The sequence below is a fragment of the Polyodon spathula genome, chromosome 10 (genome assembly GCF_017654505.1).
Source record: "Polyodon spathula isolate WHYD16114869_AA chromosome 10, ASM1765450v1, whole genome shotgun sequence".
In the NCBI taxonomy this organism is placed as follows: domain Eukaryota; kingdom Metazoa; phylum Chordata; class Actinopteri; order Acipenseriformes; family Polyodontidae; genus Polyodon; species Polyodon spathula.
The window spans coordinates 38,737,192-38,753,875 of NC_054543.1; the positions used below are offsets into that span (position 1 = coordinate 38,737,192).

General features: G+C 35.8%; 1 protein-coding gene across 1 annotated transcript; it reads left to right on the plus strand.

Moving 5' to 3' along the window:
* The first annotated feature begins 996 nt into the window (after window positions 1-996).
* Window positions 997-16,223, plus strand: wdsub1 (WD repeat, sterile alpha motif and U-box domain containing 1). Its single transcript, XM_041262036.1, has 12 exons — window positions 997-1,100; window positions 1,979-2,401; window positions 3,782-3,969; window positions 4,518-4,610; window positions 5,206-5,299; window positions 6,255-6,288; window positions 6,532-6,572; window positions 6,677-6,783; window positions 8,482-8,604; window positions 9,667-9,831; window positions 12,502-12,642; window positions 15,785-16,223. The coding sequence occupies exons 2-12, from the start codon at window positions 2,004-2,006 to the stop codon at window positions 15,934-15,936; spliced, it is 1,536 nt and encodes a 511-aa protein (XP_041117970.1). The 5' UTR covers window positions 997-1,100; window positions 1,979-2,003; the 3' UTR covers window positions 15,937-16,223.
* The last annotated feature ends 461 nt before the right edge of the window (window positions 16,224-16,684 follow it).

Below are 16,684 nucleotides of genomic sequence, written 5' to 3' on the forward strand. Positions count from 1 at the left end.
TTAAACACCATAACAGAATATGTTTTATTGCATTGGGATTAATGACATTTCCTTTTTGGAAGAATTTAATTACAAATTTCACTTTCACGTTGCTTGCGTGCTGATATGAAACATCACTGTCAAGAGAATGGGCACGTTGTTTTATTCGCTGCTGCAAATCTATGGGTGAGCCAGAAGTTCATCCACTGGTGACTGAATTAAAGTTTGGTGACATTAAATATGACTACTAGCACTAGAATTGTTCAAACCGTTTTTTGTTTTGTTTGTTTTTTACGTATTTATGTACACTATTTAGTTATATGAAGGGCTCTGAGATGTTTTACATGAGGGCTTCTCAGACTTGATCCTGGGGACCCCCTGTGGCTGCTGGTTTTCATTCCAACCGCGCTCTTAATTAGTTAACTAGACCCTTAATTGAACAAATAATTTGCTTAATTAGACATTTTTACTTCTTTTCAGCTCTTGAACAGTTGCATATTTCAAGTTAGCCATAACATTTTATAAGTAACTTGAACTGCAACTGTTTGAGATGAAAAAAAAAATGTTTAATAAGAAAACCAGCAGCCACAGGGTATCCAGGATCGAGTTTGAGAAGCACTCCTTTACATGAAAACCCTATTTATGTCATCAGGATCATTTATAATTATTTTGGGTGATATTGTTCAAGAAGTCAGATTTGGGCGGAAAGGAGAACATCTTAAATGTGGGTTAAAATTAAGGATATTCAGGTAGTGGTATATATGGCCTGTCCGTCACTTCTGGGCTGAATTAACCAGCTGAAATCTCGGTATTGCTGAAACAGTTGTTTATTATGTTTTTATTAATTATCGGCCGCAATAAAACCACAGCCAAAATAATACAACCGAAAATATACGTTAACCTGCGTTACTGTCTATGGTTACTAGTTTGTTACTCGCACATCTCAAACACTCACTGGGAAAGCAGTAGCTAAACGCACAGGCTACGTACTGCGTATACAAATACGTGCTGCTGATTCGACAGAAGAACTTCCCGGTTCCTGAGGACACTGGCGGTCGGTGACGTATTCGGGTCCCGAGACAAGGTGCTGCGTAGCTAGGAAGTGCATGTAAACACCGACGGTAAGTCTTTTCATAAAAAACTGCTGCCTTTGTGTTTATTTGGTTTTATGTATACAATGGGTTTGTACGTGAACAAAAGTCTTTCAACTAAGTATTTATGCAGAGTTTTCAGAGTACTAGTGCGACTGTGTTTTTTTCCCTGTCTACTCTGTAATCCACTGTAATTCGCTTAATTTACAAATGTGTAAAAACATCATCGAGACATTAGTGCGGCGTAAGCATTTTTTTTTTTTTTTTTTGGCTACTGCACATTTACTATTTGTCTAAGTGTTGATTTTTTTTTTTTGCCATTTGTGATCTCAGATGTTGTTGACACCTGTGTTGCTGTCGGGGATACATGCTAGAACACGCAACAACACCTGTGCTCGAGTGACTATTGAGACATTTCGTATTCTTTTGAAGTCTGTCGTTTCTGCACATTCTTATAATAAAACCAACATGTATAGTATTTATCAAACAAACAATTCAGCAGGATTTAAACAACAAAACAAAAAAAACAAATACAAAATGTGTTCTGTTACGCCTCCCTGTGTTGAAAATACAGTACGGTATTTTTCTTAAATTTTGGTATTTATCCCAGAAAATATATATATATATATATATATATATATATATATATATATATATATATATATATATATATACATACATACACACATACTCTCAAGGATTCTTTTGGACCACTATTCATTATTTCAAGCATATTAGGCACAATGTTCCAGAAAATTGGTGGTACTTCAGTAATAACAAAGCATAGCTGTTTGTGTGATATCAAGAGCAAAAATGAATCCTAATTCTAAGCATTTGATGACACAGATTGTAGTTTCACTGGCGCAATATACAATTTTATTTTATTATTTATTTTTTTCCCCCCCCAGAATATTTCCAAGCATCACACTGAAAATGGCCACTCTTATTTGTTCCCTTGTGGATCACAGTGATGATGTTAACTGGTGTGCCTTCTCCTCTACTTGCCTGGCAACCTGCTCCTTAGATAAAACAATACGTCTGTACTCCATCAAAGATTTTTCAGAGCTTCCATTTTCACCATTACATGGGCATGGCTATGCGGTCCACAGTTGCTGTTTCAGCTCCACTGGTGAGCTCTTGGCTTCATGTTCGACAGACGGGACCACTGTTCTGTGGAGCGTGAACACTGGGGAGATTGTGACAGTTCTACAGCATCCTGGCTGCATTCCTGTCAGAATCTGCACATTTTCACCTGACTCTTCATGTCTGGTGTCTGGTGCAGCAGATGGGACTGTAGCTCTGTGGGATGTCCATTCCAACGCTCTTTGCAGGTATTTTTGAAATCTAAGACTGCTATTACAATTATATAGCAAATATGGAATTGGATTATATATATATATAATATATATAATATATATATATATATATATAATTATGAGATATAATATAATATATATATATTAGAAAAATTACATTTAGTAATTGTACGTCCCCTAGAACTGTCGGGTACAGGAAATTGCACATCCCATAGACATGTCGGGTACAGCCCATGTAAATGTTAAAGAGTAAGTAGTGGAGTTCTGATAAACATGTGTTGCTACAACTGTTTAAAAAAGAAATTTTTCTTCTTCATATTAATTATAGGAACTGTTTACGGGTATGCCCATATTGAAATTGTCAAGTTTCAAAGCTCTTTTCAAAATGGCCACTGTAATGTACTAAGGTTTGAGATCCTTCCTCTAAATCATTGTAGGAAGAGAGATTTTTAAAAATAAACAAAAAAAAAAAAAAACATAAGTAGTGTTACCTGTTTGACAATGGGGGGAACCGTCCTTACACCATCTGTGCACTAGAGCGGACATTTTGAAAATACCTTTGAAACAGACTTTAAAGTTAGAAGTGTAAAAAGTTGCCAGGATGTTAACAATGAAAAGAAACATTACAGGTACTTTATTACACAGTTGTCGCAGCACGTGGGGACGTGTAGCGCTATGTTTTTCAGAACACTGCTACTTATTCTTTAACATAACTGCAGGAAGACTTTTCCTGTTTCCTTATCCTTTTGCCAGGTGGAGTTGGAGTAGTCGCCATATGAATATTGAAGCAGTTTCGTTTTGTCATGTTATAATACTACTGGTACACTCTGTGCAGAACTAATCTATGCTATTTGTTGTCCCTGAAGTGTGTACATTTTTCCTGATTGTTTGCTGGTGTTCCCTGCAATAGTTCTTTCATGGATTTATTTGAGTAAAGAGATTAAATCATAAAATAGATTAATTTAGTCTTGGGTGCATAAATATATTTAATTAATGTTTTATATGAAGGATACTTACTTGACTGATTAAATCTTAAATAAAATAATTGTTAGCAGAAATAAATTTGCCCCCAATTTATTTTATTTATTGATTTATTTTCAACAACAACCACTCAACCACCTTACATTTATTTGTCTATTTTATCTGAGGCAGATCTAAACAGAGACTTTAATATCGGGCATACTGTGTACACTTTTTGTAACTAAATGCTAGGTTCCTCAGCAAGGATTACATTCAATGTACATTTGTCAACCTAAAATTAATGATTTTAAATGCACTGTATGTGTATGATTTGATAACGAAAACCTCAGTGACCATCTAAATGTATATAGACTGGGCCTGAGCATGGTTTACAGTTTCACTTTGTCATTTTGGTTTGAATTTCCCTACATACAGCTCGGCTGCTGTTAAAGAAGGTTCGGTGGTTGCTTGTTCATTTGCCCCTTGTGGTCAGATGTTCGTAACGGGATCAACCAATGGAGATCTCTGTGCCTGGAGCTGCCATATGAAGCAACTTTGCATTGTGAAAACAGCCCATGACCTTGGAGTGACCTGTTGCCAGTTCTCTCCTCAGGAGTGCAATGGTAGGTTTGAGAGAGTAGTTTTCCTGTTTCTGTTCCGATATGCTTAGTGTTTCCTTTAGATTACAGTATATTGTTTTGCTAACCTGAAATACTTTAAAGGTTTTTCTTCAAGGAAGGGATCAAGCTTAGAATTAAATACAAATACAAATATGTTTATTTATTTTTGTCCATAATAGAACACAACGCATGCTATTGTTCAAGTCCATACACAATAAACCAGGTTGAAAATGCACTTGTATTACATACATCTAGAGGGTATACGAATCTGGGGTTGTGCCTGTGGGCTAGCAGTAGTGTCTGCCCTGCTAGGATTTCAGCTGTCAACACTAAAGGTAAAATTTATAATATATTTATTGTAAATTATTTAGTGTCAGTACTACCACAGCTTGCTAGGTTTTTTACTTAGAATCTTCTTATTCCAAAAGCTTCAAATGAAAACTATTATTCCACTACTAATATTGGAAGTTGTGAACCAAACCAATTTAAGAACGCAATATTAAGTAATATAACATGTTTATCAGCTGAATGTACTTTTCTTTTTTCTCCAGGCATGGAAGGAAATTCAGTGTACTTTCAGATGGCCTCCTGTGGTCAAGACAACAATGTCAAAATCTGGATGGTCTCACAGGATGTCCCCTCAGGTTCTGTGCTCTTTCTAAAATCACTGTGAGATAAATTGCAGAAATAGAAACGGTTCCTTATCCTATTGAAGAACTTGAAGCACTTTTTTGTTTTTTTTTGTTTACAGGACTGGATTATTTAGGCATAATCAGAAACTTAGGAGATGCATGTTACTGACATACTTGTTTGGAATGGATTTTGTGTTGCAGAACTGTCTGGTTCTTTGAGACTTTGATCTCACTGCAATCTACCTTAAAAATTATAATTTAAATACCTGTATTTAAATTATATCTTTTATTACAGCATTGGTATTTTTTTATGCAAACTAAAGACCTGACAACACATTGGTCATTAAGATGCATTTATCCTTTTAACACTGTCTACGAATACAAATGAATTAGGTGCGATTTTATAAATGAGTGGTTTTCAGCTTATTGCAGCAGAGTGTCAAAGTTTAGAGAAAACTGTAGCTGCAGATCCTTTACAAATGCACTTAATGATAATGATACACTAAAATGTAATAAGTCAGAGCTAAATATGTAGCAAATGAAAAAGCCTTCAGAGACAGCAGTGTCATTATTTATACATCTTCTCTAAATGGTTTATTGTTTGCAGGTTGTAAATTCCAGCTTGTGCACACGTTGAATGGGCACAGTGCTCCTGTGTTGTCCTGCGCTTTTTCATCTGATGGACAGCTTCTTGTTTCTGGGTAAATCATTTTTTGAAATTAAGTGGGGGTTGCACTGCTTGCATTCCTGAATTGCATAGCCATCTTGCGCACAATAGACCTATTTAGTTTCTGTAATAGTGTTAAAAGCTTATTGCATTTAATGCTGCACCTTTAATTCAAATCAACGTTTTTCACCAAAGAAATTAAGTTTTAAAAAAATTGGCTGCGAGTATAGTTTTCTGCTGGAAACATTAATTATTTTTCAGGTACTGTATTTTATATATTTTTTTACCTTTGTCAAAGATACATAATAAAAAAACATGTCTGAGCTTAATAAATCATGTAATCATAATAAAGCATTTTGGTATGTTAAATATACTGTACATTGCAGTGTAGTAAGCAAACATGATTTTAAACAGGTATCAAAAGGGTGACTATTTATGGAAACCACAAATACATAATATATACAATGCATGTGGTGATCAATTTCAGGTGATGCATTGTTTTATGTACAGTTTAATTTGTTTATCAAATAATAGTTTTTCTGAATGGGGGAAGGGTGTGAATCTTGCAGTAGCCCTGTGTATAGGGCTAATGTGTGCTTTTCAATCTATATTGATTAAAGAAATTGATTGTAGTTCTGCATGGTCACCACTAGGGGGATATGTGCTATTGGATATTGTTCTGGGTGCATCCCATGTCAAAATAGCAATGCTTGATTAAATATTGTTTTTGCAAGACATTTGTACGAAATTGATCACAGTATATTCTTTTGCTCTGTTGCAAATATGTATATGTTTAAAATGGCCAATGCGTACAAAAAATACAGAAACATCTTTTTTTAACATTTGGAATAAAGTAGTTGGTTTAAGCAGGCATCATATTTACAGTGCTTTTTTTTTTTTTTTTTTTTTTTTTTTTTTTTTGCGTACTAATTAAGTGGATGCATTATTTCTATTTTTTATTATTAATAATAATTTTTTTTTTTTTTTAGCTCTGTGGATAAATCTGTGCTCATCTATGATGCTGTAAGTGTGTTTTCTCAATATATTTTAGTTGTGTAGTCAGCAGGAAGCAGTTCTGTATGCTGAGTTCTCCAGACTGTAGAAGGAAATTGTATAACATAATAAACTTTAGTAATCTAAACAGTGATGGATCTTACATTTACTGAGCCCCTGGAAAAAAAAAAACAAAACTGTAACATTCTGCTGTTTTAAATCATTAAAATACACGTTTTCTGCATGTAAAACACAAACCTCTTGTTTTTGCAGAATAAAGGAATCATACTTAATAAACTGACCCACCACGAAAGGTAAACAATTTAAAATGTTGCTTTTAAGGGAAGAAAAATGTTTATCTGAAAAAAACATTAAGTAGCTGTTCGTATATGTAATTGATGTTATTAACCACTTCTAGATATGTCACTGCCTGTGCATTTGCCCCAGACATGCCATTCATTGCCACAGGATCAATGGACAAGACGGTGATTGTCTGGAGAATAGAGGATGGAACTAGTTTTGGTGGTTAGTATTCAAACTTTAAATTATAATTCATAAGTCAAGTAGCCGGGTCTAAAGTTTCCACCTCTATGATGATGTGTAGGAAGGTACTGAACATATTCAGGTGTACATGAACAGGTTCAGCTGTATTTTAAAGGGATTATGAATCTAAATGTTTGTAATCTTGATATGGTGTAAATACTTCAAGAGAAAAAGTTAAAGCAACTGTTGCTAAGATTATTTCACTTAAACTGACTAAACCCATACAGGGTTTGCCAGTCCTTAAAATAGTTTAACTTTAAAACATCATATTAAAAAATTAATGCATTTTCTGTGAAATTGAACAATATAATCCTTATAAAATAAATATACAGCAATCCCTTAGGGTTGTTACTTTTATGGAGGATGGGGAACCGATTACTGTATTTTAACTGCATAGGAGCAGGTTAATACTAGATTGAACTGCAGTATCTGCAGAGCGGCAGTTGATTCACTCCCCCGCTAATATTCGAGAAATGTGCTCTTGCTGTCGGTGTTAATGTTGCACTGTAAAGGGCCACTAGGAGAGAAAAGAAACCCATAAAGAAATTGAAGTAGAAATACTGCAAACAAAATAAACAAAAAAGTTTTATATATATTAAAGAACAGTAATAAGAACATATTACTGGCTTTCAACATTAGTGCAAGAAAAAGCTTTTAAAACTTGTTATCTCTGAATATGTCCTATGTAACGTACCTCTTGTTCAAACCTCTTAACACTTTTAAACCCTGAAGATTGTTCAAAGCCCTCATTGTTATCCCCCTCTGTGGGATGCATAGTCCCAGCCACAGATATGTGATAATATCACATCTACATTCTCTTGATATAACTAGAGAGACAGTCATTCAGCGTGAGGAAGGGGACACAATGGAGTTGAAGTTGTGTTCTGGACTGCTAAACCTTTGTAGCATTTGACAAGTTCATGGTCATTTGTTCGCCTGTCTGCCACTTACAGTAGTCCCTCCCTAAACCGGACAGGTTGGGAGGCAGACGGGTTGCCAAAATAATGAGGTGTCTGGTTTTAAAAAATAAATACAAAAAATGAGCTCCATGTATTTTTAAATGATTTCAGACAAACTTAAAGGGGTTGAGGGAATGTTTTGAATTACAGTATGTGGTTTTGGGAAGCTATCATGAACCTTCTGTTTGAGCGGTGGTAAAACAGATACAAATATTTAAAAGCTCTGCAGAGAACACAAGTGTAGAACTGACAGCATTACCCAGTTAAAGTAAAAAGATCAATGTTTCAGCTGGTAAACCCTTTCATTCGTTTAATTGCCAGATACATGTGATAACATTTAAAGGCACTAAAGACAACACAAAAGTAATGAAAGCTGTGACAGGGTTTCTGCAAGTGTACCGAACATGCTTTTAAGTGGTAATCTCTTGCATCCACAGCAAACCAGTGGGTGTGATAACTGTTATTACTGTCACAGTTCATTCCTTTAATTGTGTGGTAATTGTGATATTGTATTTGGTTGAAAGTGGTAATCAAATTAAGATTTTGAAGTAATATGTAATTATGTAAATTGGAGGCCAATTTACACAGGCATGGAATTAACATTTCCAGTATTATACCAAGTGAGATAGTTTGTAGCCAATTGGAGAGCAATATACTGTGTATTAAATCTATAGCTGTAGCGTCTTATCCAATCAGAAAAAACTCTTCAATAAACTTACAGGTAGAGTGAGTCAGCATAGCAACAAGTGCTCTGCCGTATCCAACGCCACAGCAAAAAAGAAATTGGATTCCCTGAACGAAGAAGAAGAAGAAGAAAAAAACTTGGATGCTGGATTTTTGAAAGGTAAACACATGATTTCCTTTGTTCTACATTTAAAAAATAAATAAATAAATAAAAAGTCCTCTTATGTAACGGGCAGTGTTGTAAGATGCACTGCCGAAACGGATTCTGTCCCTTATTGGTTAGAATCAATTTTCAAAAATAAAAAACAAAACAAAAAATGTATATATGTATATATAGTAATGATGAAGAAAACCTGTGTAAAGAAACATACAGTATAACTGATTATTACTTTAGTTTGTCTTTTGTTTGTTTATCCAATTGACATTTTTCATAATTTATATTTTTTTTCTTTCTTGTGTAAAGAAAAAAAAAAGATTTTATGATCAGTTGTTATATCACAGACCTCCACTGCATTTAAAAGAGATTAGTGGGATTTAAAAGGCGGCTGTTTGGACAGATAACTAACTGTCACAGATCAGAGAGTTCAGCTGTCAAAACAGAACTACCGGACAAAGTTCTAGTAGCACCAAGAATGTTATTTAAAAAAAAAAACATTCTTCATGCATAGTTATGTTTCTTGTTGTGTTTAGAAATTGTATTTTTCACCCATTTTTCATCATTGCCCCTTCTAACTTTAACTTTAAAGTAATTATGGCTAACAAAACAGTCATTGTTTTTTCTGCCATGCACATTCATTCTTTTGTGTAGGTCTCAAATGTGCAGCTTTGAAAGAAACATACGTTTTAGCAAAAATATCGTATACTACACTAAGTTAAAGGAATGTCTGTTTGCTAGCCATGCTTATAGACTGTCTTGCATTTCATGGGCCATTTCACCTGGAGGGTAAAATTGTCCCCACCTCTTCACAATAACAAATCTGCTGCTTTCCCAATTGGCTTTCAGATTTGACCCAGAAGACACTTCTGGTGTGAAATGACCAAGGAAATATTGCAGTGATAGACTTCCTGGAAGGCAAGGCAAGCAAACTGGGAGCTTAGTGTAGCACCAGAGGTCTGTTTTAAAATGAAAATGCATGTTTGTATAAAAGGGCCCTTCTAGATAAGTAGTGTTCGGTGTTAATATGGATAGATTTATTAACATTCTTCCTGTTTTTTTTGTCAGCGCAGTCCAGGCTGTGTGTTAGTGAGTGGTCGGAGGAAGCGGTCTCAGTCTGGCTTTGTGAAGAGGGCTTGGACGAACTAGTGAACATATTCAAGGCAAACAACATAGATGGTTCTCAGTTGCTGAGTTTGAACAAAGAAATTGTCACCAACGATCTTAACATTGGTAAGGAAAAACAAAAACTGTACTGCGTATTAGCTTTCTCCTCAAACAGCTGCAACAGAAAGGGCCCCTTCCAGCTGTTTGGTAGAAGGCTGGAAGCCCTTGGCCCCTGGAAGTTGTATTTCTCATTCACAGGTTGTTGGAAGTCACAGTTAAGTGTTGTCTTCTGGGTATTTCAGTGTTTTTTTTTTTTTTTTTTTTTTTTTTTTAAATCCAGCTTGTATTTTTGGCCTGCTGTGGTTCACAATGTAGGTTTATATATATGTTTTTCCCATTTGCTGATAAGCATATGATAATCCACATTACAAATGCAAATTTGGGATTATCTGGGGGGTAATGCATTGAAGCCCCTTCAGCATTAGGATAGTAGGAAAGTGTTATTTTGTGGCTCCAGTCATCAATTATAACCCATAGGTCATCCTTCCTGCTTTTTATTTTTTCTTGTAAGGGATGCTATTACTTAGTCTGCATAGTAAGATGATGTACAGACTGGTTTTCTCACAAACGCACTGTGACAATGTGTCATTCTTCTATATTACTTTCTTCCTGTTGCCAACAAGTAACCTTTTGAGTACAAATGTCTGACAAACTAACATATTTCTGCTTCAGTGCCATTAAAATAATAGATGTTGCATTCTTCCATACTGATGCTCAAAATGATAGAAACCCACACACCTAACAGCTTGTACTGTACCTTGTATTCAGCAGATTGCCCCTCTGCAACACCAGCCTTTCAATTACTTCATCTCTCAATTAAATCAAGAAGCAACTAATGACCCTATTGACAATTAAGAAATATACTTAAAATACTAAGTATAACATTTGACTCACTAAAAATGACATGACTTAAAAGCAAATTAAATGTGACATTAAAAATCACTTTGGGACATACATTTGTTAAACCCCTTAATCTCAGCAGATGCATTAGTTAGACCTCTTTTCTTGTTGTTACAGTTCTGAGGCTTCAGCAGGTTTTACCTGTAAATAAAAGCTGCTTAATCTCTGTGAAACTACATTGTAACAGTCTTCTGATATGGGTTGCATATTTTATTTCCCTGGGTGGATTAGGTTGAACTAAGAGATATACATAGGTGATTGTCTTCTTTTTCAGACCCCGTGCTGTGTAGTGGTTTAAACATCTTTACAAACCTAGGTTGTCTTAATGTGTTTTTTTAAATAAATTTAGTTGTCACCGCTTGCAATTTAGTTGTCACTCCCCTGCCGACTTGGGGAACGGAGGCTGGAGCACGCGTCCTCTGAAACATGCTTCTGCCATCCGTCATTTTTTGCACTGCTCCACAGTGAGGCCACCAGACCTATAGTGCTGGAGGAAAACACAGATCTGGCAGCTCCACTGCAGAACCACAGGCGCCCTATTGGCCACACGGGTTGCTGATGTGCAGTGAGCCGTGGATTCCCCTGCCAACCTAAGCCCTCCCTACCTGGGCAGCGCTTGGCCAATTGTGCACCACCCCCTGGGAACTCCCGGTCACAGCCGGCTGTGACATAACCTGGACTCGAACCTGTGATCCCCAGACTATAGGGCGCATCCTGCACTCCACGTGGAGCGCCTTTACTGGATGTGCTACTTGGGAGCTGGTTGGCTTAATGTTTTGATAGCCCTGGATGTTACACAGTGAATGTTGTGTTGTACTGTGTCCGTGGAGACACAAGCCATCCATCCATCCAGGACCCAGATGTCATGTGAGTAATTTAATTCTGTCTGCATCTGCTGGAGGTCCCTATGGTCTCAAAAACAATGAGAACAAGAACTGAATCAAAGTTTACGTGAGCATCATTAAAGGAACTACCCAGCAATCTACCCTCACAGTAACAACTCTGCATTTAAGTGAACCTGTACATCTGTAATCTTTGCTGTCAAAGTCAGATACTTTTCAAAGGTATATTTGGTAGTTGGTAGTATTTTAAAAAAATATATATATAGAAAAATTTGATTGTAATCTGGATACATGTAGTATGTTTGGATTTAATGAGGGTACTCATTAATGTATTTCCGTAAGGAATATTGTCAGCAAAGCAGTCATTCTCCTGGGTTTAAAAACTACTTAATAGCCGTATACATTGGCAATGCACAAGGATTTCATGTGTTATCATTATTCTATGAACATTTTTCAACTGCAGCAAAAGTCAGTTGTTGGTTCTTGACAGAAAGTCACTACCGGTGAGCCAAGTCTAAAAACATGGGATGTGAAAATGTTACAGTAACCTTACTTTTATAGTGTGTGTTTTTTTTTTTTTTTTTTTTTCCCCCCCATGTACTGAAGCATTACAAAACAAGTCAATGACACAAAGTGATGTGATTGCAGCTGGCAACTACTGCAATAATTATGCGTGTGCATTACTCCACTTACAACCTCAAATGGCCAATTTGCATGTAAGAGTTTGGCTGAGACCACCATAACTCAATTCACAAATTAATCATATCTGCGTTACGCTATAGTACTATTTACTTTGCATTACAAATATGTGCCTAGAAGTGCATGGTATATCCACAGTTGTATAACGTTATCCTCCTTGGTCCTTATCTAATAAATACATTGATATAGTCCCCCCCGTCCCCGTCCCCCCCCCATCACCAAGGAGTTTATTATAGTCTAAAGAGCAATTTGAAATGCATTAGCAGTAACAGCATTAACCCTTTTATCTTTATAGAATCCTTGGGACTGCGTAACAAAGTGATTCGGAAAATTGAGGAGCTGAAGGAGCACCTGGAGTCCGTTTGTACTGGCATTCCAGACGAATTCTTGTGCCCAATAAACAGGGAGCTTATGAAAGATCCTGTTATTGCTTCAGGTATTTAATTCACATTGGATAACCTTTTCAATGCACAACACAGTCTCTTCAAGTTCATCTTGTTCAGATATAGTATGAGGCTTTGTAAAATGGGATTTAATCATTCTAGGCCTAAGCACTTATTCTTCACTGGAATTTTAGAAGGCTTTAAATCTCCTATACACGTTTGCTGTTTTAGAGAAGAAATGGATAAGAGATACAGAGTGGATTTTGCATACTAAAGTGAGAAATATAATTTAGTGTTCATTAAGCCACATATAAGTCAATATTAGCTTTGAAGTCCTCGTTATTTGAAAAAATATATTGATTTTGAACTGCACTATCTAATGCTAAAGTACCACTGGAGCATTTTGAATTGATCTTTGTAACCTGAGGTCAGATCCCTTCACAATTTCCAGCTTCAACAACACTTTATTATTGTTCCCCGGCTAAAACTTACATACGTCAATTGTATTGTTTCGTCCTAATATTTGGGTGCGAAAGGGTTTATTTGCTTTCCTATCAGGCAATTTAACATTTTATATAATTTGCATGCCCCCCCCCCATATTAACTCAGCCACCCTAGGGAAAATTATTTCCATCAAATGTTTCAGTGGAAAAGCTATCAAACGGTTCTCTGGGTGCAGGCATCACTGCGAGTAGAGCTATTTCAGCTGCTAGTATTTCATAATCTGTTTGAGATATGGACTTAATTTTCTAAGTGCTATGGGAATTCCTGGGAAATGTAATGGTACCCTTCATTTTGATCTGTGATGTAAGATGGTAACTATATTGTCTTGTGTCTTATTGGATGATGAATATTTCATACACAACTGTAATCATTGATTCTCTAGTTTTGAGTTTGGTCATGGGTATCATACAAGAAAAATGACCCTTTTTGTGTCAGTAATTTTACAAGGTTGATGCAGCTACATTGCCAGATCTTGAGACCACTAAGTATTGGCAGCAGGGTTGTATGAACACTTTGAAAAATGCAATGGTGATGGCTGCAGTATTGATGTCATGTGACTTAATGTGTTTCTGGCTTATAGACACTGAACAGTATGACATACTGTCCAAATATTTGGTACACAGTTCTTGGGAAATGATAAATGTATCATATCTGCATTGCGCTGTACTACTATTTATTTTGCATAACAAATGTGTTCTGCTGTTGTCCAGTAAAAATAAAGAGTTTTATTGCCATATTGTTTGAAATTTTGGCCATATTATGGGATGCATTTGAGATTGTCTTTACAGTTTGTATACAGCTGTTTTCTATGATTATCAGTTATAACAAAGTTCCCTTAGCAGTGTTGTCCAGTGTTTTGTTTGTTTTTTTTTTTTTTTTTTTTTTTTAAAACAAAACAAAACTGCCATTTCTTCAGGTGTGCTCTGGTTGCATTTGTCATTTTGATAACAGTTCTTTTACTGTGGTTGAGCAAAATGTTCTTGCACAGAGGATACAGCGTTTGTACTTGTAGTAGCAATGAGATTGTTAGGTTAAAGCACACCATCTGTTCAGTTACTGTAAATGGCTATCACAATTTATTGCTCTCATTATTAGGCTGCATGTTTATTAACCGCTTATCTGCAGGTGTGAATATAGACAGCTCCTGGGGGGTTTATTCATATTTCTGTTTCTATTGAATTAATTTCTTTGTGGAAGTGGAGATTTCATGAAGTTTAAAATTGAAGAACCTACACTCATGATGTTGATGTGTATATGAATTACGTAAGCCATTTGTTGTGCTGTCTTAATCCAGATATGTTTTTTTTTTTTTGAGAAGTTAATGAAATATTTATCTATTTTTCACTGCTTTGTTGTAGTAGAACTGTTAATACAATTAGTAAGATACAACTGCATGTATGTGGCTGTAAGAAAGATACAACTGCATGTATGTGGCATGTAAGTCTAGATTGGTTGCAGTAACAATTTGTTTTCCTTTCATAAATATTTAGTATTGTTATGAAACATGATTTCAAAACCTTATTGTATTTTATACAACATACATATCGTCCATTAGTGTTTCCCACTTGGTTCAAGAATTCTCAGAATTACATGAAAATGTATTACACCCTATCCATATACTGACTGTAAACTAGTTTTACCTTTGAAAACAAATCTAATTAAATAATCATTTCAGTTCTAGTCTTCTGCATGGATGCAGGCAATACGTATTTAAACAATCACTATGTTACCCATTAGACCACTATTGATGGAGCCATTACAAAGTAATTACAATCCGCTTAGAGGAAACCACTTTTTAGACATTTAGGACAAAACAACTACTTGTTGAGGCCAGTGTTACTCTAAGGGAGTACTAATTCCAATGAGCCTTTCTTTAAGAAATGTCCATTGTGTGAGAGAGTCAATCAAGGCAAGGAGACTGACACAGCCATGTGTTACTGTAGGTATCCTCAACCAAAAGCCAAAATAAGTAGCATATGTTTAGTTAGAGTCCTGCGCGGGTGCGATTTTTACAACCCGCTTTTGACCCAGACCTGCTGCAACACCGTCTTCTTACCCCCAACCTGACCTGCTTTAATAAGACCTGCAACCCGACCCAAACCCGCAAGTGTTTGTCCTTTATCTACCGCCTGCGTCAATTGACTCTCATGCTCTCTCATTCACACACAGATATCGCTACCATTCTCCACAGATTGAGTTTACACAATAGGCTATACAGCGTGGTAGTTCTCTAGTGGTCTGCATATTTTTTAACATTGTAACATATTGCTACTTTACTGTAAATTATCTGTCTATTCCTTTCGTTGCCCCCAATAGAAAGGGAGCCACACCTGTGCTTTTGCAGAGATGATGTACCAGTGTTGTGGTTGTCATTTACAAAAACATAATGACAACAAATCCAGTCACACATTCATGTACATGTTTCTTAGTTGGTGCCAGTCTCACTGAATGACTGTCTGTACTGTATGATATAATTTTTTTTTTTTTTTTTTTCCCCCCCCAATGAAACTTACTAATCACATTCTTTATCATTATAATCTGAGGGTATGTGGAAGATGGCTGTAATGAGAATTGCTTGTCCGTTAGTGATGAAACGTGTTAAAGACCTTCCTTTGCACAAGGCGATATTGATCTGTCCTGGGTATATGGATGCATACGCCTGTATGTCAAACTTAATTTTATTTCTTTCAGATGGATATTCGTACGAGAGAGAAGCCATTGAAAGCTGGATACACACTAAGAAACACTCAAGTCCCATGACAAACTTACCGCTGAAGTCAGTTTTGTTGACCCCTAACAGAACCTTAAAGATGGCGATTAGCCGCTGGAAAAACTGCCAGTAATGGAAAGCTAATTGTTCTCAGTCCAAGAAATCAAGTGCTACTGTGCAAATGTATGTGTGTGTTTTTTTTTTTTTTTGTAATGCACAAACTACTTAAAAATCAGATACCAGACTGAATTGTTAAATATTTACTGTAATGCTTGTTTTTTTTTTTTAAAAATTAAGGTTGATTTCACAAATTGATATGACAAAATTGGCTTTTTGTCCATGTTTTTGTGTTTTAGTAATGTACTGTCAAATTTGTCACTACAATTTAACTGTAAATAAAATAATTACATTGCAGCCACAGATAAGAGGCCATACTCTTTTGATTGATCTTATAACAATACTGCAAAAGCAAGTGAAATTATGAGAATAGTGCTGTGCTAAAGGATCACCTTGACATGTGGGAGCACTGTGCTATTAAGTTAAAATTTTGCCTGAGTTGGCAGCCAATCTCCAGTATGTTAAGCTTCTGTTACTTGATTTTTCTTGTGTGATGATTCAAACACTTCTTGAATCAATTCGAAGTAAAAAAATAATAGATTGTATGGCAGTAATAATTGCCGTGGGACCCACAAGTGATTGATATCTACAGAGAACTCTTAAATGCCACAGTAGTTAAAAGCAGAAGTTATAAAATAAGGCAACCCAGTTTACATTTTTTTCACCTTTAAGCATGTGTGTTGTATTTGTGCTCACTTTAGAAGTTATTAAATACTAAATGTCACAGAGGCAAGGCTTCTTCTTAATGCACTTTTTATTTTGCA

Bases quoted from the DNA above. Each gene is read 5' to 3' on its own strand.
- wdsub1 (XM_041262036.1), top strand. From the start codon at position 2,004: ATGGCCACTCTTATTTGTTCCCTTGTGGATCACAGTGATGATGTTAAC. The intron at 6,784-8,481 runs GTTAGTATTCAA...ATAAACTTACAG, and splicing joins GGATGGAACTAGTTTTGGTG to GTAGAGTGAGTCAGCATAGC. The intron at 12,643-15,784 runs GTATTTAATTCA...TATTTCTTTCAG, and splicing joins AGATCCTGTTATTGCTTCAG to ATGGATATTCGTACGAGAGA.